The sequence below is a fragment of the Alexandromys fortis genome, unplaced genomic scaffold (genome assembly GCF_014885135.2).
Source record: "Alexandromys fortis isolate MF-2015 unplaced genomic scaffold, M_Fortis_MF-2015_v1.1 scaffold_250, whole genome shotgun sequence".
Taxonomy (NCBI): Eukaryota; Metazoa; Chordata; class Mammalia; order Rodentia; family Cricetidae; genus Alexandromys; species Alexandromys fortis.
Window position 1 is genome coordinate 735,014 of NW_026068128.1, and position 23,279 is coordinate 758,292.

At 49.4% G+C, this 23,279-nt stretch overlaps 1 protein-coding gene across 5 annotated transcripts in view; it reads right to left on the reverse strand.

The window, feature by feature from the left end:
• Positions 1 to 23,279, reverse strand: part of Mical2 (microtubule associated monooxygenase, calponin and LIM domain containing 2) — a 205,425-nt gene that overhangs the window by 78,516 nt on the left and 103,630 nt on the right. For 3 of the 5 annotated variants that reach the window (XM_050125900.1, XM_050125899.1, XM_050125901.1), the window contains exons 14-18: positions 22,874 to 23,073; positions 22,469 to 22,575; positions 16,388 to 16,456; positions 13,099 to 13,242; positions 391 to 577 (exon numbers count right to left, since the gene is read on the reverse strand). In XM_050125900.1, the coding sequence (XP_049981857.1) occupies positions 391 to 577; positions 13,099 to 13,242; positions 16,388 to 16,456; positions 22,469 to 22,575; positions 22,874 to 23,073 (707 nt within the window). Of the gene's footprint in view, positions 1 to 390; positions 578 to 1,837; positions 1,946 to 3,075; positions 3,090 to 3,668; positions 3,683 to 6,338; positions 6,356 to 8,560; positions 8,576 to 8,880; positions 9,010 to 10,224; positions 10,327 to 10,535; positions 10,755 to 11,741; positions 11,868 to 13,098; positions 13,243 to 16,387; positions 16,457 to 22,468; positions 22,576 to 22,873; positions 23,074 to 23,279 lie in introns of all 5 variants that reach the window. The other 2 variants (XM_050125902.1, XM_050125898.1) reach the window with 2 other exon arrangements.

A 23,279-nucleotide genomic window follows, 5' to 3' on the forward strand; every position in this document is an offset into this window, starting at 1 on the left:
GGAACTGGATTCAAGTCCTCGTGGATGCAAAGTAGCTCTTAGCTTCCTGAGTAACCTCCCTGGCTCCACATACTTTTTTAGCATGCCATCATTTATGAAGCTCTTATTACATGCCAGGTATAATTCTGAGCATGTCACACAGTTCATTAGGTTTGGTTATCTTGGCCTCATAGGCACCATGGATAGCGATGGAGCTGAGTGGGACAGTGAGGGCCCTCAGCAGACAGTAGGTGTCACTGTGCTTGGTGGCTTCAGTTCTTGTGTAGGTTTTCCAGTTTCCCTAAGCAGTGTTCCTGATGACACCATACTCCTGTTGGTAAGTCCTACAGCCTCCCAGAGCAAAGTCACAACTAAGACAGAGGCCATTGTCGTCTTGGTCCCCAGGGTTACCTTCATCGCAGTCAAAGGCATAGGCAGCCAGGCGCAAGGTAGTGGTGCAGACGCTGCACCGGAAGCACTCGCGGTGGAAAAAGTGACCCTCGGCACTCAGCCGCTCCATCACAAACACACGCTTCTTACAGAAGTAGCAGGTGTCACTGCCGCCCAGGCTCAGGGGAAATGCCTTTCGCACAGATTCCTAGGGCCAGGAGAAAAGAGCTGTGTTAGGGCTGAATACGACTTTAAAGGCCATGCCTAGGGATGTAGAAATCCTTAATCAAATCACAGCATCTTCAGGGCTCCAGGCTGCTGCTTATGTCACTGCAGACAAGAGCAAGGGCAGGAAGACACACTCCCCATAGCCTCCACCCCTGCAGAGGCTCTCCGCCAGGTTGATCTAAACGAGTGGACATCTTGCTTGAATACGTCTATCTTGTGTTGTTTCTTGCGGTCCGTCCCAGAGGGTAAAAGTCACTGGGTACCACAGTGATGCCGTGTGATGATCAGCGATAGTTGTCAGCTTGGCAGAATCTAGTCTCACCTGGGAGCTCTGGGCATGCCTGTGGTAGATTACCTTGATTAGCTAACCGAGGTGGAAAGACCTGCCCACTGTGAGTGGTACCATTCTCTGGCTAGGAGCTTGGACGGCATAGACAGAACAGCAGAAAGCTTGCATCTAACTCTCTCTGCTTGCTGATTGTGGATGCAATGTGTCCACCTGCTTCAAGTTCCTGTTTGACTCCCTGCTATGATGGACTTGTGCCTTGAACTATGAGTTAAATAAACACTCTCCCCTGAAGTTAGGCTTATCGGGGTAGTCCATCACAGCAAGAGGGAAAGAAACCATGAGAAGGTGTGCTATACGCCTTTGCCCCTGCAGTGGCAGGGGTCAAGTGAGGTCACTGGGTGTGACTTCAGATCTATTCAAGAGAGAGCCAAAAAAAGGGAGCTTGTGTCTTACGGTTCCCTCCACTCTAGCAATGGGGAAGGGAAGGGCTGGAGCAGGCTGGTGCTGGGCAATTCCAGGTCAGTGAGCCCAAAGGAAACCAGCTCAACAATCAGTGTACAGTGTTGCTGGTAGCAACATGCCACTTAGAGCGAGGAGGGCGAGAGAGAGTCAGAGGGAAGACGTACTCACCCTGCTATACATGCCTCGGTTCCCAGGTTTACTTAGATCTACTCAGGTTGGACACGAAATGCTGAACATCGGGACTTGTACGATAGCCCTGAAGGCCTGATACTGAATAGATCCTGGAAGTCGCAGATAGCAGGGAGCATATCGTGCGTGGGAAACGAACCACAAGGACCCGGGCGAAGTCAGTCTCTGAGGAAATGTCGCTTCCCCAGCCTCTGCTGGCTCTGGCCTACTTCCAGCACCCCCTTGTTGGTCCCATACTTTTGCCTGGGGAGGCTGGGCAAACACCTGATTCAGGAGGAGGCTGACCGTGCGTTTCCTTACCAGGTCTGGAGAGGTGGCCTGTGTCTTAGGTCTGTGGTCATTCAAGTACAGATTGGCCAGCACTTCAGCCGCGGCCCCTATTCCACTGGACACTTTCCCTACTGTCAGCTAGCCGAGAGCGCAGAGGCGAGGAAACAGACAAAAAGAGAGGCAGTTAGCACCCAGCGGAAATGTCGGGCGAGGGGAAGAGGGTTCCAGCCTGGAGGAAGGCAGGACCACAGCATCCCCAGAGGTAAACCAGATCACCTGGAGCAGACACCAGAGGTATAGGAATGGACAGAAGGCAGGAACTCCCAGACTGGTGGTAGCAAAAGGAAAAAGCCCACATTTCTACTCCTATCAGCTTGCCAGATCACAGAGATAGAGCCAGGTACAGTGACACAGGCCTAGAGTCCCCAAACTCAGGAATCTGATGCAGGATTGCTGTGGATCTGAGGCCAGCCTGAGCAACAGAGTGTGATCTAGACCAGTCTGAACTATAGAATGAGATCCTGCTTTCAACTCATAAAAAACAAATCCCAAAACCAACAATAAAATCATAGACAATGAAATCATAGCCAGGGGTTGGGGAGGGAGTTTGTACATAACGGGTCTAGGGTTTGTATTCTGAGATGCAAAAGATCTGCATTTTTCCTAAATGAGTGAACCAAGTCCAAGAGCTTGTTGCTTTGTGGCATGTCTTGGAAACTTGTAGAGAGGAGCTAGGTCTGAGTCCCACCCCATGACCTGCTCAGCACAGTGGTCAGAAGACAGCTCTGGAGCGATGGCTACAGACCAGCATCACTGAACAGCTCGAATAGGGGATGGAATAATCACACATCCAGGCCCAGCCAAGTCTCACTAGGCCCCTCCCTCCCCAGCAGCTTTGACAGACCACACTGAGAAGGCTTTGTCTGCTGTCAGGAGGTGAATAATGCATAGCCCAGGAGGCCATACGTACTGTTTGTGATCCCCAGGCTCTTGAGGGGAGGCTCCAAGACCTGCTGCCTTTCAGATTCAACCGCTGAGAAGAACGGCCAGAACTAGTAAGCCATCGAGGCTGCCAGGATTCTAGTACAATGTGTTGCCTCAAGAAACACCGAGTCTTACGTGATCAAATAATGCTTGCCATCCAAATCTAGACTGCTCTTGGGAGCCACGTCTAATGTGCTAACAGTCAGGCTTGAGAACAAAGCAGGAGAGCTAAGGAACTGCAACCAAGCTTGGACCCCCAGCTCCTGGAGCAGAACCACCCCAGCATCTGGGGCTAACGCTTCAGATCCCAGACAAAGCAGATACCATGGGGGTGAACATACAGGAAGCTGAGCAGGCAGGAGAGACGGTCACAGAGACCCTCACACCTCTGGCGAGTCTAGAAGCTGTCCTACTGAGAGCAGGTTGGTAGTCACTCCATGTGAGGAGGGTTCTTGGGGACTATAAGGAACATAGCTGCAGGCTGCTGGGGTAAGGGGTTCTGATCTCTCTAGTGTAGGCTGGGCCTCCTCAGCTTGTGCTTGTGAACAACGGCTGCAGGCCAGGCACTGACCCTCCACCCACCCCATTCCCCCAATCCGGTCCCTGCCCTCATGTCTAGCCTGGGAAAGATTAGAATTCTGATTTGATACAACCTCTTCCCACTTCTAGGAGCCTGCACAAGCCAAACAACCTGGCTCCTTCTAGGAAGGTTCAGTTGTATTGGTTCAGGATGATCAGCCATTGCTTGTCTGATGTTCTGTCCCCTGGTGGGGCCCTCAATCCTGACCCTCAGATGGAGGCTGTAGAATACAAGGTCTACTTGAAAATAAAGAGGGAAGGGAGACTAACTTTCTCCCTGGGTAACGCCCGCCCAGACTCCTGTGATGAGAACTGGCTCCATATCACTCTCCCAGAAAGGAGACAAGGTGTGTCACAACACCCACGGACAGTATCTGCCTTCAGATGGAGCCGAGATTCAGCCTGTACTGTCTGAGACTAGAAACCCGAATGTCTAACGAGACCTTATTAACTGCTTCGCTAATAAGCACTTTATGTCACTGAACTTCTAAGCAATCCTGTCTTAGGGAGAAATCACTGGAGCATGCAGAGGACTGTATGGGTGCTTGGTGGTATCCCTAAAACACACTGGAATGGTCACAGCCTGTTCAGTTGTTCAAATCAGCTGTGCAAGTCACCTGGCAGCTGGGCAGGGTGTCAGGAGACAGCAATGTCCAAGATGAAGGCCACACCCAGTTTTTTTTTTTTTTTTTTTTTGAGCCAGCTAAGTCGGCAGTGGGTCTCCTGGATGCTCTTCCCACCTACTGGGAACCATCCAGATCACTGAGCCATAAATGGGATTTACAGAGGCTATAAGGCACTCAAAGGAGGGAGACTTGCCCTAAGGGATGAGAGGGCTCTTGAAGCCTACTCAAGACCAGCATGAAAGTGACCATCAGCCTGAGGACTGGGAGCTATCTTCCTTCTAAAAATCATTTTAGGTTTATTATATGTGTATGAGGGTTTGCCTGCATGTATGTACACGTAGCTCAGAGGCCAGAAGACGGCGTCGTATCCCCTGGATTTGGGGCTACAGATGTTGTGAGCCACCAACAGTGTTGAGAATTGACCCAAGTCCTCTGCAAGAATGATAAGTGCTCTTAACTGAGCCACCTATCCAACTCACTCTACTTCTCAACAGGAGGACGACTCTCTTGGCTCTGTGAAAGGGAGACTATAACCCGGTCTCTGTGTGAGGACCACGTTTTCTCCAGCTGGGGAGTTAGCAGGTGGCCTGTGTTCCCAGAAGCGATGAAAGGCATGGTTTGTGGAGAGCCTTCGAGAGTTCATCCTGGCGGTGACTACAGCATACGAGCTACACATTCCCAGCAAGAAGAGTCACATACATTGAGTGGCAAGCCACACGTGCTGTGGGGGTGGGGGCTGGATGAGGGGAACACTGGTGGTCTGCCTGGGAAACATTTACTGAAATGTGAAACTGAACAGTCTGATAACTTAACCCCAGAACACCAAGAATTAGCAATTTTGGGATTCCCTGGAACTGGTCTTGTAGTTCCTATATAATTTATAGTCTTGTAATTTTCAAGAATTACATTTGGATATTTTCCACTATTTGCTGTTCCTTTTGAATTCAAACTATTTTTCAGTGACTTCATTAGAATGAATTGCAGAACGGTTGGTTATTTGGGGGCAGCATCTCACATGACATGTGACTAACCTCACATATATTATCTCTCTGCTATGAGCCTTAGTTTTCCCAATTGGGAAACGGGGAGGTCACTCCCAAGCTTGCAGGGTTATGGAAGCACCCTAAAAGACCTGGGTAGGGGCTGGAGAGGTGACTCAGGGGTTAAATGCATCTTACTCTTTCATAAGACCTGAGTTTAGTTCCCAGTACCCACATCAGGTGACTCACAACTGTAACTCCAGCTCCTTTTGCAGATACCCACACACAGCATACATGCATGCAGACATACACAGACAACAAACATATAAAAAGCAAAAACCCTTAGGTGGAGTTTCACAAGTGCTGGGCACCCAGTGTTCCTCAGCAAGGAGTCAGCAAGACTGGAATACTGTCATGCACATAGTTTTGAGTTCTGGTTTTTAGATTCTCTCTCTCTTCTTTGCACAAATAAGAGTGGTGTGGCTTCATCTTCCCAGAGACACTCTTGATTCAAACATGGTGACACAGATATTGTCACAAGCATTGATGCCAGAGGCTACAAGGGCGACTAGCTTTCTACCAAGAGACAGGCCTCGCACAGGCCTGTGACCCTCTCCAGCCCAGGTCTCTTGATGTGGGAATCTTTCTCATACTGGACTCGGCTGGTTCAGCTACTCCCCGAGTCTGCATCCCTGATGTCAGTGTCCTGTCTTAGCCATCTCTCTTTCTCTGTCACAGATATGATGCCTACAATGGAGGAGGATACAGGCCGCCAGGCCCTTTGAGTCAAAACAGTAGGACTTCCCCTCCTTGGGCCCAGAACTCAGCTCACACAGCAGATGCCTAGGCAGTGCTTCTCTGCAGGGTTGAGTCATCTGTGGCCAGCTAGCGTGTTCTGAGCATCAAGCAAGCCCACGCTAGACCATCTGGGAGCAAGACTCAAGCTTCCAGAGGTTTGGAGCTGAGCATTTGTGAGAAGGGGAAGGGTCAAACCGCAGAGCTAGAGTGGTCTCTTGGGTCCTGGGGGTCAAGGACATTCCACAGTGAGGAGTCCCTAGATAAGAAAACCACAGAGAACAGGCCTTGGATTTGGTTCCTTGTCTCTGCCCAAGGCAAGGGGAGAGTAAGGGACTAATACTGTCTTCTATAAGGACATTGGAAATGACATGCTCAGAACTGAGATGAGGCAAGCCTTAAGGGCTGTGAGCTCCCTTGGGGGAGTCTTCATCTGCCTAACTTTACCCGGAATGACAGGCACGCAAAGTTGATCACATGCATTTAGCCCTCATAGCTCTGCAGATGGTTCCCGAATCCCTTTGGACTCTAAATTAGCCACGGTGGCATTTGTTCTTAAGTGGCTACGGTAGAAAATGGAAAGCCTTAAAATAATTGGCATTTTAGAAATATGTGTTTTAGGCAAATGAGTTTTTTTCTAGATGTTTCTTCTATTGGGAAAGGGAACATTTATTCAATATTCCAGGCATTTTGCATATGTTGGATCTCCAATGTTCTAACCACCCCAAGGAGTAGCTGATATAGCTCCAGCTTATAGGCTAAGAAACTAAGGCTCAGAGAGATCCAAAGTCACACAGTGAGTGAGCAGTACTTTAAATTCAAGTCTGGTTCTAAGCTCAGATTCTTCTACTTAATAACATCCTATTTCCCAATACACACCAGCACTGGCATATTCAAATAATCCTGAACTGGGATATATACCAGAGACTTTTACAGAGTTGCCTAGTTCTATCCCCACGACAGAGGGAAGAGGCCAAGGATGGAGGGGCCCTTGAGCTCTGTCCTAACAAGGGCTAACACAAGACAGGTTGCCCAGCCAAAACATGCCCAATTGATGGCATCTCCTTCTAATACGTAAATCCCAGAGTAAATCCTGCAAGTCTAGTCTTCACACAAACACCCCGAGGGGCAGAGTTAGCTCCTCTTGTGGGACTCATTGCTCTTCAGCCTGTCAGCTGGCTAAGCCACAGTGAAGCAATCCTTGGCCCAGTTGTGCAGTCATTCACCACCATCCTGTTCTTGCAAGAGCTCAACAAACTTGGCAAGTGCCAGCAGCCAAACTGTGGACCAAACTGACGTGGCTGTCCCGAGAAAGGCCTTGTGTGGGGGCTCTGTGATAACACGAGAGGGATAAGCTTACTATGGACAAGGGTCCACCAGACCCCAGGCTCTACCTCCTGCTGTCACTTAGAGGACAGAGAGAACTTCTTGAGGGTAGAAGAAAATCAGGGGCGAAAAGAGGGCAGGTCTTGGCAAGCTCAGCGTTGAAGGTCCCAGGAAGCAGGAGAAAGGCTAGGCAGGGAGAAGCAGGGTGGCTCTGGCTAACCAATAGAGTCCCTGCATGGTCTGCGCCCAGCGCCCTGACCACCTCCACCATCCCCGTCATCCCGCCAAGATCAAGGGTGGAAGTGATGTTCCCCACAGCAGGAAACAGCGCCCTTGATGGAAGTCTATCTTGAGACCTTGCTAATGGTGGTGACAAAAATGTCTGTCTCCACGCATACGGCTCTCCATGATGTGAACCAGGACCCCTTTACACTGGGGGTGGGGTGAGAACAGAGGACCAGACAGACAGAGCGCTGGCCGAGGGGCTGACATTGGCCGGGTTGTTGGTATCTTTCTCATGAGTTTTCAGTAGCAGTGGAAATCAGAAGTGTTTTTGTCTCTTTGTGTCGTTTCCTCCTGGTCTTTGGGGGAGCTTCATGCCCATGTGGGGAACCTGGGAGGGGGCTGGGTAATAAGATTTCATCTGTCTGTGGAGATTCTTTCTACACACTTCCCCCTACAGATGATGCTAGGGGTGTCCACGGGAACAGAACCAGTTACAAAACAAGGGGCAACTTGGAACCCTTTGCTAAGACGATAGCATGAAGCTGGATGTGCACCAGCTCAACAACCCAGGAGCCAAACAGGAGTCCGACAGATGGGACACCCAGCCTGCACCCTGGCCTCAGCAGGAGCCAGGCCAGCAGACTACGTTCAGCAGAGCACACTTTGGCTTGGGACTCACTCATTTTGGAGACTAGAATGTGCCACAGAGCCAAACTCATTCTTGTTCACAGAACACTTCACTATCCACTAAATCACAGTTCGTTCTGGCATCTCTTCTGCCAAGCGAACTCCTGTACTGCTTTTGAGAACACAGGGTGCTCCCTTCAGTAGCTCACATAGCCCCGTGAGAGGATGACATTCCCGAACACACTGACCGTGCTGTGCGCTGCTCTCACTCTCTGTCCAGCCTTACACACTGTCATCTCAGAGCCCGGTGACACCAGACAGTCTGTCCTCTCATTTCATGCCAGGCCTGCCTTATACATGTTGATCACTTCCTACCACACCCTAGCTCTCCATTCAGGAAACTAGTCATGTGAAATCGTCCACACAGGTCCCCTATTACTGCCTCTGAACCCTCTGCAGGCTTCTCTCTGTTCTTGCAATCTTCTCCGTTCTATGGCTCACAAAATTCATGAATAGTACCATATTGAGTTTACTGTGGGAAATTGCCACGTGCTTAGGCCAGGCATGCCCAATTTCACAGCTCTACATATTAAATGTGTGATTATTCTTACGACGGGGTGCTGTTTCTGTCCGAACTGTAGTAAGGGGTCCAAAGCTTCCCCCCTTTTTTTTCTCAGTACCTGGGCAGGGCTCAGCATCCAGGTCCCAGATGGACACTTTCTGTGTGAGCGTGACAATGGCAGCGCAGGCTCAAGCCGTTCTGCTAGATGCATGCACTAATACAAAACCTAAACCGGACTGCTGTACAATAGCTAACAAACTTTCATCCCAGCCAAGCCCATCTCCAGATGTTTGGCTGTGTCGGCCAAATGGAGCCTGAGAACATCTCAGAACATGCAGGGGGTGGAGGCGGTGGTGATTCCGGGATGACTACCTTTCTGGCAGGAGAGACAGAGTCGGCAGCTGGTGGAGAGGAAGGAGCAGCTGGATCAGGAGATGGAAGGCCAGAGGGAGGAGATGGAGGAGGAGCGTGAGGCAGACGCTTAGACAGGAGTTTATCCTGCATGGAACAGAGACAGCAAAGAAAGCAGGATTATAGCTGTGGCAGGTGGAACGATCTTGCCTTTAACATACCCATGGAGGAGCAGACGCTGAGAGCCGCGTCTCAGGATGACACAGGAGTGTGTCCTTGGAGCCAAGTGGGATTATGTGGCTCCTGGCTGCACTGTGTCTGCTCCAGCTCCATGAAAAACCCCAGGGAGACCCATTCTGCTCCTGCCTAGAGCTGCCCCAGACTGCAGTGCTCACGAGAATCCACCATAGAAGAGTCTGGTATGAGGGAGCAGCTGCAGGCTTAGGAGGGGAGAAGCCTGAGCCAATGGGGGCAGCTCGCCACAGCTGGGGCTTCAGCAGCTGGAGGCACACACTTGCCTCTTGGAGATTGCTAGAACCCTGGTAATATCCTTCCCTCTGTGCGTGGCTCCACTGACAGCTGGAGACACAGGAGGGGGCTGAGTGAAGGTGGCTAAGATGTGTTCTAGCTTGCTGAAGGAGGAGGATGCCACGAGAATACCCCTACCCCACTATTACTCATTTCCTGCTCTGTGAACACCAGCTCCTCTTTTCCTACCAGTTTCTAAATAAGCAGGCGGCCTGGAGGAAGCTGTACTTCCCATGCTAAGGCAAAGTTTCTTGCATTAGCTTAGCACTGCTGCTTTGAGAGACAGCTGAAGCTGGGAGCTGTGGTCCTCGTGCGCCCCAGGATAACTATAAATGTGACCCAGCACATCACAGCCCAAAGTCAAAAGATTGGATACTCTTGACTAGTGTTGTTTAGTTTGATTTAATGTTACTTTGTATTCAGGGTCTCACTGCGTAGCCCTGGCTGTCCTGGAACTCACTATTAGACCAGACTGGCCTCAAGCTCACAAGGATCCACTGGCCTCTGCCTCTGCAATGCTGGTATTCAAGGCTTGTGCCACCACACTCAGCCCAACTAGAGTCCTAAAGTCCCCGTTTTTGCTGGGTGGGGGTTTCTTTTCACTTGAGCTTACTCTCCCGCCTCCATTCCCCTGGTCATAACGTGTCTTCTGTCTCAAAACTATGCATCTGCGTCTATTAGATGCAAGCTCAAATTTATCAATGGCGTAAAAAGGAAATCACTTCTTGTACTATAGAAAAGGAAGGAGAGAAGTGAGCTTCTGGAGCTGGTTCATGGCTACTTGGCTAGACATCCAGCCCTGGTTCCCGAGCACTGCGAAAGCCCCTGGTTTACCTGTGGGAAATCCCCGTGTCCAAACATGGAGGCCAGGTGAGCTGCCTTCTCCTTAATGTTCTTTTTGTGAAATTCCCTGTTAGCCAAGTTCTGGGCCCTCTTCTGCAGTCAAGGTGAGAAAGGAGAAAGATGGCGACAGTGGCCATGAGGGTCACCTCCAAGGGAGAGAGGAAGGAATGAGCCAGGCTTGTCTCCTCAAGACACAGCAGACAGGAGATAGGAAAGGAAGCAGAGCAAGAGGGACCTGCTCTGCGTGGGTGAGGAACAGGTAGGACGGGACACGGACACAGGTAGGCAGAGGGGGCGGTCACCTGAAGAACCTTTTCTTCTACTTGCTGCAGCCGCCGCAGCACCCCGGACAGGGCCAGTGCCCCTTGGCAGGTGGGAGGCAGAGTGGCGAGATTTTCAGCCCCACCCAGTTGCAGGTCTGACTTGGCCCTGGCTCTCCAGGGTCTGCTTGGGCACTCGCCGCTAGCAGGTACTTGATTGAGTTCTCTGAGCACCTGTCCTGTAGCCACCACGGAGGAGAACTGGGAGAGGGGGGAAGTCAGCTTCCTTCCCTTTATAGGCCCCACCCCCCAGGAGAAACCCCCACGAGGACCAGAGATAGAGGGTACAGCAGCAGGTGGCACTTTGAGAATGGTCACAGACTAGCCCGGGTGAAGGAGGAGCTTCTGCATCTGTATTGGTGGTACCCCTAGCACTCAATCAACAGTACTCAGCCCTGGGCCTCGCCTAAGACAGCCAAACCTCTACAGCCCTGGTTCCCATGTGTATCTCTGTTCTCAGATTGCCTAGGATACCTCAAGGAAGGCGGGGCCCATCCCATTAGGGGCTGTGGTTGACCTGGGTATGCAGGAGACCTCGTCGTGAGAATGGTCTGCACACGGACACGCAGTTGCTGCGTAGGCCCTGCACCTACCGCTCTCTACCTCTGGTACCCAGTATACAACAAACAGCCAGTGCTGACCAGATGCCCCTGGAATCTGTGGGTGCTTATCCTGACTCTGTCCAGATTCTAAGGCCAGAGAGTCTCTCCATGCAGGCTCTGGCTGCTCAGACATCTGGAAAGGCCTTTACCATGCCCCAGCCTTACTCTTCCTGTGGGTGGAGCCATAAGGCATCCCTAGCCCATTCCACTGTTGCTTTCTCCATAATTTGGAAATCAGTTTATTCGCTAGCCCCTCTGTACTAAAGCATCGCGTGGAAATTCTCCAAAGTGGCCACCTGGAGCTGTTTACTCTCCCCCTAGCAACAGCATCAAGGGTGTGTTGTGCATGGTTGGCTGGGTAACACCTGTGATGGTCTGAGGGCCCAGTGGCATACACGTACATCAGGTGTTCCCTATGTAGCTGTTCTTATCCATAAGGATGGTAACCTTGAACTGTGTCTTCATGCACAGGGATTCTATAATCAGTCACGTATGGGGGCTGGAGGGAGCCATGCATCCCACCCCTTGGCTCCAAATCCCCTACTCCAAGCTTTACCAAAATAGCAGCCACTGGAAAGAGCCCTACCTGCCTTTTCAGAGGAGGTGGAAGCCTTGGAGTGGAGTCCTCCAGCTTGGGGCAGTGAGGGGTAGCAGGAGGGCGAGAGGCAGAGCATAAGACAGGCTTACCTATGCCCGAGACCCGGTGGCAGTCCTGGGAGGGAAAAGGCCGTCCACAGAAGCAGCCCAAGGAGACAGGAAAGAAAAGGCGAGTGAGAAAAGGCACGCAGATTTGGGAGGGAGATACAAGGAATAGGAGACACCGCTGTGTGGAGGAGCAGAGATGCGGCTGGCTGGGTTCCTGCAAGCCCGGCCCAGCTTGGAAACTGGATCCCTGGCTCTACAAGCATGTGGATGGGCAAGTTCTGTAGCTCCCTGCTCTGGGACAACGTGTCAATCCCACAGGCCTTGCTCTTTGGCTCAAACACAGGGCTCTGGGCCATCAGTGCCAGCCTACACCAGGCTAGGGTGACCAGCACAGTCCTCCTGGAAACAGAGAGCTTCTTGCCAATGCCAGGACAGGGATGTCCAGGTCAAATGAACAGAGTAAGGCCTCGGGGAGGGACCATTGAAACTATGCTTAGACAAAGACAGGACTCAAGAAAATTGCCCTTTTGTTTCAAATCCGCTTCCTAGAGAAGATTAGTTGTCCAGGAGAGCTGTAGCTAGCCCCAAGACCAAGGAGCCATTCACGTGTGCCTCTAAAGTTAACCAGGGGAGAGACTGTCCAGCTTTGTCATGGGACCACTGTCCACAATAAACAAAGGGAATCTGACCCCCAGAGTCTTATATCATGACAACATATTGTAACTTTACAGTATACATCCAAAGGCAAGAGAACAGAGCAACCAAGCTAAGAACACAGACTTGAAACGAGGCATGACGGCGTGAGCCACAGCAGCCAGCCTGGTCAAACACAGCGACCCTGCAGAGCCTGTTGGGGTGTAGGGAGGGCAGAGGCACCAGGGCATGCTGAGGAAGTTGGCCAAGTCCTTGCACCTCTGATCAGGGTATGCCACCTCACCAGGGACTTGGGCAGTATTCTCCTACATGGCCTCTGGACTCCAGCTGCCCTCTCTCACACTGGCTAAAATCATGGTTTGAGGGCAAAAGCAATTTAACTAATTGAGAGATGGGCACCAGCAAACTGTGACTCCCAGACTGCACATTGGAATGCTAGCACCCCTACTTGTTAGGGATCCAGTATGAAGGCCTAAATATTCAAACAGAACCCCATGGAAAAGTCTGTTATTTCACAACCAGGAGACTGAAGTCTTCCCCCCCCCCCCCGTTTGGCCACACCCAGGAGGTGAACCCTAGCCCATCTCTAGCCAGCCAGGTTCCGCTACCAGTAGGATATGTCCAGTGACCATATAAAGCATTACCTGTTTCTGGGCTGCAGGGTTCCGTGTGTTCTCCTCAAACTTGGCCAGCAGCTGACTGGCCATGGACTTGACTTTGTTCTGATTGCCGCCTTCTCTAGCACACTCTTGACTGGAGCCCAAGCTACGGCTGGAGAAAACTGGCAGCTGCAAAGGTAAAAACAGCACATGGGAATCCAGGGATCGTCAGGACACAGGGCCCCTCAGCGGGTTGTGGGAGCGAGGGCAGACAGCAGGGGTGTCCTCTGGAACTGATGCTCACTGCACAATGCCATGTGTCTAAAGGATGAACATATTGGCTTGGGAACCCGGCAGTTAGAGTTTGAATTCTTTCTCCCTACCAGTCCTGAACCCAGGCAACGTATGTCTCTGAATTTGCTCCATCTACAAAATGGGAGGAGTGTCCCACTTCAAGCGGTTATAGCAAAAGAAAAAAAAAATCAGTTCAAATAGAGAAGTGTTATATAAAATAATTTCCAAAATATATCATTTAGTCTGAGAAGTGGAGAGAGAGTGGCAAGGGAAGGTAGTCCGACTATGGTGAGCACAGGCTTTCATCTTTTTGCTCCTCTCCTCTGCACTCTCTTTCCCAACTTCGCCCACAACTCTAATCTTTAAAGAAAAAATAATTCAGAGATAACTTTAGATTTACACAGACGGTACAAAGAAGTACAGCCTGCTCCCGAGGACGCCTCCCCCAGCCACCTTTGATGTAGCTTCAGGAATAATGGCAGCACTGTTATCAGAGCCAGGGAACGGACACTGGCATAATACTCTCAACTGGACCATGGGCCGTGTTTGGATTGCATCAGTTTTTCCATTCCCACCCATCTCCTGTTCCAGGCTCCAATCCAGGATCCCACACATTGAGTCATCTTGTCTCCTTAGTCTCCTCCAGTCTCTGGCAATTTTGCTATCTTCCTTGGCTCTGACACTTCTGAAGGGCACTTGGCAGCCATTGTATAAAAAGATCTCAATCTGTGTTGGTCCGAGGTGCTCTCACAATTAGCCTGGGACTGGAGGTTCTGGGGATTCATAGCACAGGGATGAAGGGGCCTTCGCATCCATCCTGTTGGGATGCGTGATGGTGACAAGCTTGGTTACGATGGCTTACAAAATGGAGCTCCATCTCACTCGTCGACTAACTAATACGATTTGAAAACTAACTAATACAATTTCTTAGTATGTATTTCCTGTTCCATGCATCTTTTCCCACACACCTCAGAGCATACAGAAGGGTACTGCCAAGTGGGTGGTCAGGCCCCCCGAAGGAGACAATGAGTCTCCCCACAGGAACAGCATTCTTGAGAAGGTAAAGGTGTGTTCATTCAGAGAAGATGCGTGGGAAGACGCAAGCTAAAGTTGACCGTTTTTAAAAATAAGATCCCAAAGAGAGGAGCCTGGGGAAGGGGTCGTGTATGCATAGCACAGTCAAGTTCTGGACAAACGCAAAACGGAGAGCCACTCCCTGCTTTAGGGTATGAAATGTGTCTTGCACACAAACCACACATGATCAAGAGGGAGGGAGGGTGAAGTCTACTGAGTGAACACTGCACAAATCAAAGTCGGTGACAATAGTGGGCCACACAGCCACCAGTGCACCGATTCATTGAGTCAGGGCACCGGAGTTTGCATTGTTTTTCATTTTTAAAACTGTGTGTGTGTGTGTGTGTGTGTGTGTACCTCTGAAGGTCAGAAGAGGGCATTGGATTCCCTGGAGGTGTAGTTTTAGGCAGTTGAGAGCTACATGATGTGGGTGCTGGGAACTGAACTTGGGTCCTCTGGAAGAGCAGTGAGCTTTCTTAACTGCGCAGGCATTTCTCCAGACCCCCCGAAGCCACAGTTCTTGGCAGGATTGCCCCAAAAGTTCTGGAAACATTTCAGATGAGGGCAGCGAGCATGTTTACACTGCACAATGTGAACTGAACTCCAGATTTCCTTTGATCAGAGAATGAGGTAAGTGGTGGACAGCCACACTCTATCAGGGTGGGCTTCTGGCTTGACTGGCAGCTCACTGATGGGAGATAGAACAAGTCTGAGGCATGACTGATGTTTTACAAAATATAACAATAAAGTCACACACAGAGGAGGCAAATAAGTCTCTTCTAAGTCCTGGGAATCAAGCATCGATGTAGTTTGTAAATCACCCCACATGCCTCTGAGTCAGCTACGGCATCAGCCAGTAGCTCAGCTAAAGCTGCTGCCTACACCTCATGGCCATACGTATGCTTCCTTTTGCAGAACTGGGATGGCTTTGAAAAATGAAGTACAGGACTGGCGAGATGGCTGAGGAGGTAAAGTGATTGGCATACAAAATATGAAGACCTGAACCTAGGTCTTCCCAATCCCCCCCAAAAGCTAGGCACAGTGGCACATGTCTATAGCCATGGCAGTGGAAAGTGGGGGGCAGGCTGATCCCTAGGGCTCATTGGCCATCCAGTCAAGTTTAACGGATGAGCTATCACTTCAGAGTGAGACCCTGTCTCAAAACAGATGCTGGGCGGTGGTGGTGCACATCTTTAATCCCAGCGTTTGGGAGGCAGAGGCAGGTGGATCTCTGAGAGTGCGAGGCCAGCCTGGTCTACAAAGTGAGTTCCAGGATATTTAGGATTGTTATACAGAGAAGCCCTGTTTTTTTTTTTTTTTTAAAGTAAGTGAAGAGCAAACAAGGAAGACGCTCGACAGCATCTCTGACCTCCACACGCATACAAGGCGCATGATCACCCTCCAACACATACACACATGCACATCTCGTGTCTCTTTAGATTATTTCATTGAGGTAGAACTCATACCCTCCTGCCCTTTTCAGAGGCAGGCTCTATCTAGACTTCGACACCGTCTCCTACAGTTTTCTCCTTTCTCCAGATGGTGGCACTCGCGGGCACCCAACATTTGTCTTCAAGGCTTTAGAGGGAAGCCGCAAAAAGTGCAGAGAGCTTGTCAGCTGGTGTCTCTTTCCTACTTACTATGATTAGCAACTCAATATTAATTAACTATGTTATGTGTGCCGTCTTATTAATCTAAAAACCTTTCGAAGTCTTAAACATTTTGGCTGTGTCAGCACATTTGACAGCCATGACCCTTCACCCCGGGGAGGTTTCATCCTCCAAGTTACGCAGCTAGGAAGTAGTAAAGTGATCAAACTGAGCCTGGATCCCAGTGGTTCATGAGAGAAAAAAAAAAAAACAAACAAAATGGGAACAGGGCTAGTGATATAGCTAAGCAAGCACACCCGGAGCCACTGGCCCTTAGGATGCGGGCCTTTGTATCAGCCGAGCCCAGGCACACTCACCTCTTCCAGGCTGTTGACGCCCTGACGCCTCCTCTTGTTCATGTCACTCTCCTCGGTCTGGGTGTCTACCTGCAACGGCCAAGGAAACATGGTGAGCTCAGGGCCGCGAACGCTGTTTGAACCGCAAGCACGGAAGGATGCATGCTCGTCTGGACACAGCTGTCAGTCTAATGGTAGACAAGGGGAAAGATGGCTCCCCAGGTAAGCACAGCCATGGAGTTACAGTCAGGCATAATGAAGAGTGCCTCTATTCTATTTCGGAATCCCTGAGACAGAAGCAGGGGAGGCATCATCTCTATTACAGTGGCTGTGGGCTTGGGGGACGTCTAATCATGTTCCCGAAGTCAGAGCCAGGCCCGGGGAATGCCCTCAGTGCTTGTTGCCTTGTGGGAACTCCCTGACTTTCTTTGTTCCCTGGGCCTCCCGTGAAGAGGTAGGACAAGTTCACCCTGCGGAGAGCATTCTCAGGACTTGAGTGAGCTGCCCAGGGCTTTGGTGTCAAATTAAGCCTGTAATCCAGCCACCATTAAATGATTTAATTCGTTTCAATAAACATTAGCTCCAACCTGAGGACTAGAGATCAAATGTCCAGCTTGCCAAGGACGGTTCAGATTTATTGACTCCCTCTGCCACTGTAACTATTAATAGACACGTTCCCTTTCATAGTGTATTACCCAGCTATCCTGGTAACCCCTCATAGTTCACCCCTGCTGCCCTAATCTGAACAACCAAGCCCAGGCCTGTCAGGTGAGGAGGGGTGTAAGGTCTGAGCTGTGCCCAGGGCCTGGGTGGGGTGGAGGCTGAGTACTGTTCCTTCTCCACATGCATCTTTGAGCCCAGATTGCATCTGTTCCCTAAGGACAGACATCATAACTACCAGCTTCCAGTGATTTGGACCTTCTCCCAACAGCTAGCTCCTGCTGGAGTCTGGGATCACATCCCACAGAGTATATGTCACATCTGTATGGATTTTCCTACACTCTGATTTCCTCCACGGCAGGTCCCCATCACACCCAGCCTTTCAGACACCATAAATGCAGGAAGAGGTACCACAGGCTCACTGTAAGCCCAGGCACAACGCCTGTCCAGGCCCAAGCATAGTTCGCCTGGCCCTAGAAGGGTCCTTCTGGGCTTGGATACTCTGAAATAGAAGCCTGGGAACCCTAGCACCGAGTCTACTGTGCATCATCTGAGTCCAATAAACACCCTCATTACACACCACATCACAACACACGCTACACACATCACACACCACATCACAATACACACACACTACACACATCACACACCACACACACACCACATCACAACACACACACATCACACACCGTACACACACACACCACACACACATACCACATCACACACCATACACACACATCACACCACATCACACATGCACCACATCACAGACACATACCACACACACACACATCATACACCATACACACACACACACCACACCACATCACACACATACATCACACACGCACCACATCACAGACACATACCACACACCACATCACACACCACGCACAACATCGCACACACACACCACGTATACACCACACACACACATACATACATGCCTGCCATATTCACCACTCCCATTAAAAGAAAAACCAACAACAGTTTAGTCATGGATATTTGTTCAAAATCTGACCAAGACACCGCAGCCTGGCAGATCAAGGGCCCTGCCTCCCTCAGCAGCTCCTTCAGCTTCTCATAAATCATTATTCTGTGAATGAAAATAACCCCAGTCTAATGCCTGGACAAACACCAAGAGAAACAGATGACCTGGTTTCCAACAATGCTGGGTTTTAGAGGCACAAACTGTTTGGGCTCCCAGCTCCACTGCCTGTGAATGCCACTTAGGCCCAGAGACCAGAACTGTGAAGTACAGAATGTCCCACCAAAAAGAATGCTTCCTGCACAATCTTAGGGTTCTCTTTGTATGCTTCCACTTTCAAGGAGGACTTGGCTTTTTTTCACAAAGACTAATACATCCTTTTCTCTCCCTTATACTTGAAAGCCCAGGGTGGGACCATTCAAACAACCGGAGCCTGGCTAGACCCCATTTGGACATGTGACCTAAGGGCTCACAGAACGCAGTCCAGGGTGGTGGGCCCAGCCAGCAGCTCCTAAGAAGTTCCCAAGTCCTCCTGGGAGAATAAATGAAGGACAAGGGGGCAAGCTTTGCTTCTTAGACGCCTCCACTGTGAAGGACCTGGGAAATAAAGTGCATCTGCAGGGAAAGGTTAGCAGTGCACATACACCCAAACAATGTTTACTTTCCCCTATGGAAAAGTGCTGTTGAGATGCAGTTCAAAACAAAAGCCTACGAAAATGCAAATGTAGAGATTTATTTATTTTCCTCACTGGAAGCCAAAAGTTGACTCAAGACCTCTAACCCAGAGCCATTTTCTTCAATGGCATACGACTAGTAAGTTGTTACACTCCAGGAAATAATCTCCACCTATGCTCATATAACTGAACATAATTAAAGTCAGTGGGACGTGGCCACGGACACACGCACACACACACACAAAGCCAGAGGGGGGCTGGTAGGGAGAAGAGGGGCTTCTGTGGGGGTCGGGGTGTGTTGGGATGGATATGGTAAAAATATATTGCATACATGTATGAGATTGGTAAAAAAAATAAATAAAATGCATTTTACAAAAAGACCCTAATCACTCTGAGCTTTATTATACTTGACAAAGAACCAGAAGCATCACGAAAAACCAAATATTTCTCATGGCCACGCAGAGAGACCATGAGAATAAACAAATGACTTACGTTCTCTTCCTATTAACTTTCCAGTTCTTTTACCCCGGGAACATTTTCTTATCATGATTTTCCGAGGATTTGAAAGAGTTGATATGCCAAAATCCATTTATTAAACTAAATGGTTTCCCTCTTTAAAAAACAACCAATGCCACACATCCGCTGGTCTGCCTATTAATCTGACCAGCTGAGGACAGCCATGTCCCCACACATCCTGAGTGGCTTTGGCTCAAGGCAGACACATTTTTTTTTTTGATTTTTGAGACAGGGTTTCTCTGTAGCTTTTGTTTCCTGTCCTGGAACTAGCTCTTGTAGACCAGGCTGGCCTCGAACTCACAAGAGATCCACCTGCCTCTGCCTCCCGAGTGCTGGGATTAAAGGCGTGCGCCACCACCGCCGGCCAAGGCAGACAACATTTATATTTAGTTTCTAGCTTAGCCCAACCATGGAGGAATTTAGATCTGGTTGACTTGGATATTAGCTTTGATATTTAAAAAGATGACCAGTGATACCAGCAAGAAAGTTCTCTCTTCAAGGAATCGCAGGTTCAGGTGCTAGTGTGTGGCTAGTGACGTTCAGAAAATCACCTAACCACCTTGACTTCAGTGTCCTCACCTATAGGAAAGAGTCTGACACCATCTACTCATAAGCTTCTGTGAGGATGATGGAATCACAGAATATAAAACACTTCTTAAACTACACATTGCTATACAGTGTCAATGCCATTAGTGACAGAATTTTAAACATCCAAATTCTAGTTCTTACTTTGACAATACCTGTCTAACTTACTAAAGTTTAACAACGCCAAGTCCAAGTTTCCCTACCCACTACACTGTAAGGACACCATGTTCCCACCATTCCTCCAAAGGATATACGCATGGGCAGGTGGATGTATTGTCTCAGAAGGAATGAGCTCAAGATGAGATGAACTCCAGGTACCCCCATGTGTGAATAATTGAACAAGGACAATGATGGACTGCAGTGTTCATAATAACAATTCATTGCCCAGGAGTGTAAAGTCTAGGAGAGCCCAAGGGAGCACAGATTAGAGTATGCACAGATCTGTATGACTACAGAAAGGCAAGAGGCTGAAAAATGTGGGTTCAGATGGCACTGACTTGCATGGTGAAAATAATTTAAGAACTTTCATCCTCTACCATAAAGTGTTTGGATTCTGACCAGAGTCACAGGCAGACTGCAGAAGCGCACCAAAGACGGCTAAAGAGGAGAACACAACCCCAGTCTTTCACTACCAGGCACGCGCCATCCAGTCTTCATTATTGAGTGAAGAGCTCTCCCGCAAAGCAGGCATGGTCCCTAGCGGAAAAGCCAACTTCAAGCAAAATAGTAGGCGTTATGTCTTGCTGAGATTTGAATGTTGTCAGTAATATGAGAGGAGAGGAGAAAGAAGAAAATTTTAAGATTCAAATTAAAGGGAGAGAGATTGTTAGGACTGGCTCAGCAGGGGACAGTGACAACTTTGAAGGACAAGATGTAGTGCTGTGGAGGGACTGGACAGGTGGACATGTTAAACTATTTCTCTGGAAGCTGGAGAAACAGCATAGGGTGATAGTGAGGAGTGATGGATACAGACTCCTCTATCAAGGTTGCAGGCATTGTTTGGGCAGGGGGCTATGGGACAGAATGGTCCAGGCATCATCTCTCCTAAATGTGTATTCTCTAAGATACACACGCTTCCCTGCTGGCAGGGTGCATGTCTGATTGTACCAATCTCTGTGTGGTGGAGCCACCACAGATAGATAAGGACTTGTGTATGGTTCTCAGCATCTTGTGTGGAACCGAGCTCAGTCGTCTGTCTCCCAGCTAACATCACCTCAGCATGTGCCATCGCTGCATACATAACAAAGGCCATTTTGATCAATAAGTGCAGGGCAGAGGGCAAAGCAATGACGTATAATCAGCAGTGTGTGCCCTTGGACAAATCGCCTGGCCTCTCTGGGCCCTGGCTTATGTCTGTAACTGTGAACCTATCAAGGAAAGACAGTCTGTCTCCCATTGACATGCAAGATGGCTGAAATAAAGGGTATCCGATTTTCAGCTTCTCTGGCTCACACTGGATGAAGTGAATCGTCCTACACCACATGTTAAATTCATAGGTGTCCAACCTGTGGATTGTAGGCTGTGAGAACATACACATGCTTATTTTGTGCAACCGTGAGACAATGTTGTCATTTACAAAGTTCATGCTTGAGACATGCATAACTGAGTTACAAAAAAATTGCCAGAAAAGTCTTATCAGCTAAGCATGATAGCATAGAAAAACATTGGTTATTTTGACTTAACTTCTCAGGGGACAGAAAACAGGCATTTTTTTCATAATCTGGGAGTATTGTGAAAAAGTCAAGACACTAAGGGTTCTATGATTCCTGAAAGTTCTAGATTCTCATTATGCCCTGGGTTTGTGCTGAGTAATGTTTGCCAGTCTGGCACAAACTACAGTCACCAAGGAAGAGGGAACTGCAACCCATGAGACCATTTTAAAACAATCTGTGGGGCATCTTCTTGACTGACCATTGATGTCAGCCCACTGGGGGTGGTACCACCCCAGAGCAAGTGGTTCTGGGTTGTAGAAGAAAGCAGGGCCGCCATGGAGAGTGAGCATCCCTCCATGGCCACTTCTTCAGTTCTCACCACCAGATTCCTGCCCTGAGCTGCTGCTCTGGTCACCTTTGATCATGGTCTGAAACACGGAAGTGCAAACCAAACGAACCGTCTCCTCCCCCAAGTTGGTCTGGTCTGCCTTTTATCACAGCAACAGAGAAGCAAGCTTGGACGGGACTCGAAGCCAAGAACCCCACATCCCTCACTTCTGTGTAATCAATCACTCTCATCGTCAAAACAACTAAAAGCCACAGCCTTGAAGTTAGTGGGGCACGATGACCACTGAATGGATGGATAGATGGATGGATGGATGGATGGATGGATGGATGGTGGATGGATGGATGGATGATGGATGGATGATGGATGGATGGATGGATGGATGGATGGATGATGGAGATGCAAGACTGTAGACTACTACCATAACCTTGCCCCTTGACTGACGTTCGTCATACCCCTGGATCTGAATGACATGAGAAATGAGCTCACTTCGCCTCTCCGGGAGCAGAGCTAACTTGGGTGTACTCTGAAAATACGCACACTCTAAGCTCTCTGCTCATCTTCTGGGTCTCGAGCTGCACAGTTTGTCAACATAAACAAACCCAGCCATGAAATTCTCCTTCCTCTTCCCCCATCAGCGGCAGTGAGGAAGAAACAAAAGACCCGCTGGAAACTTACCCGTGGGGTCCTCTTCCTGGGAAATGTGAGGTTGAGATAGTTATTAGGAATGAGTGATTTGCCCAAATCGAAGTCAGTATTTTCTCTATAGTTTTTACGCCAGGAATCTGTTGAGAAGCAAAAACAACATTGAAATTGGGATCCAGGGCGCAGGTGGTGATATTGTAACCTGTGGATGTCCTCGTATCAGGACTCTTCTAGAATAAATCCCTCACTCCAACTTTTGTAAAGCCTTAAATGACTGAGGGGTATGGGAGGCCATTGCATGTCTTCAAGGATAGTCACCCTTGGTTGGCCTCTGAGTTGAGGGGAAGGGGTCTTGAAGCTCAGAGTAGAGAGTACTAGCCAGACTCAGGCAGGGGGACAGAGACGACACTAGAGACTAGACACAGCCTCCACGCTTACCCATTGGTCTTAGTGGAGTGCCCCGGAAGAGCTCATAGAACTTGGAGAGGTACATGACCATGCTGAGCTTGTCGGGCTCCTCAGTAGATGCCATCTCTTTGCCGGTAGTCATAGGCAGGATCCCAAACTCGCGCTTGGCCACATCAAATGCCAGCTGATTGTTCTCCACGGCGTCATCTTCATTCAGCGAGTCAAAGTTGCTGGTGGACCAATACCAGGTGAGTTCAGGGTGAGACAGGATGCACCCAGCCCAGAATGAACACTGTGCACTGATAATTTTCCAGCCCCAACCTCAAGCCCAGGAACACGCCTTGCTCATGAAGAGACTGAATCAAACACAGACCATGATTATACCACATGATTATAGCTAGGCTAAAACCCTCAGAAAATGGTGTACTCTCTTTGA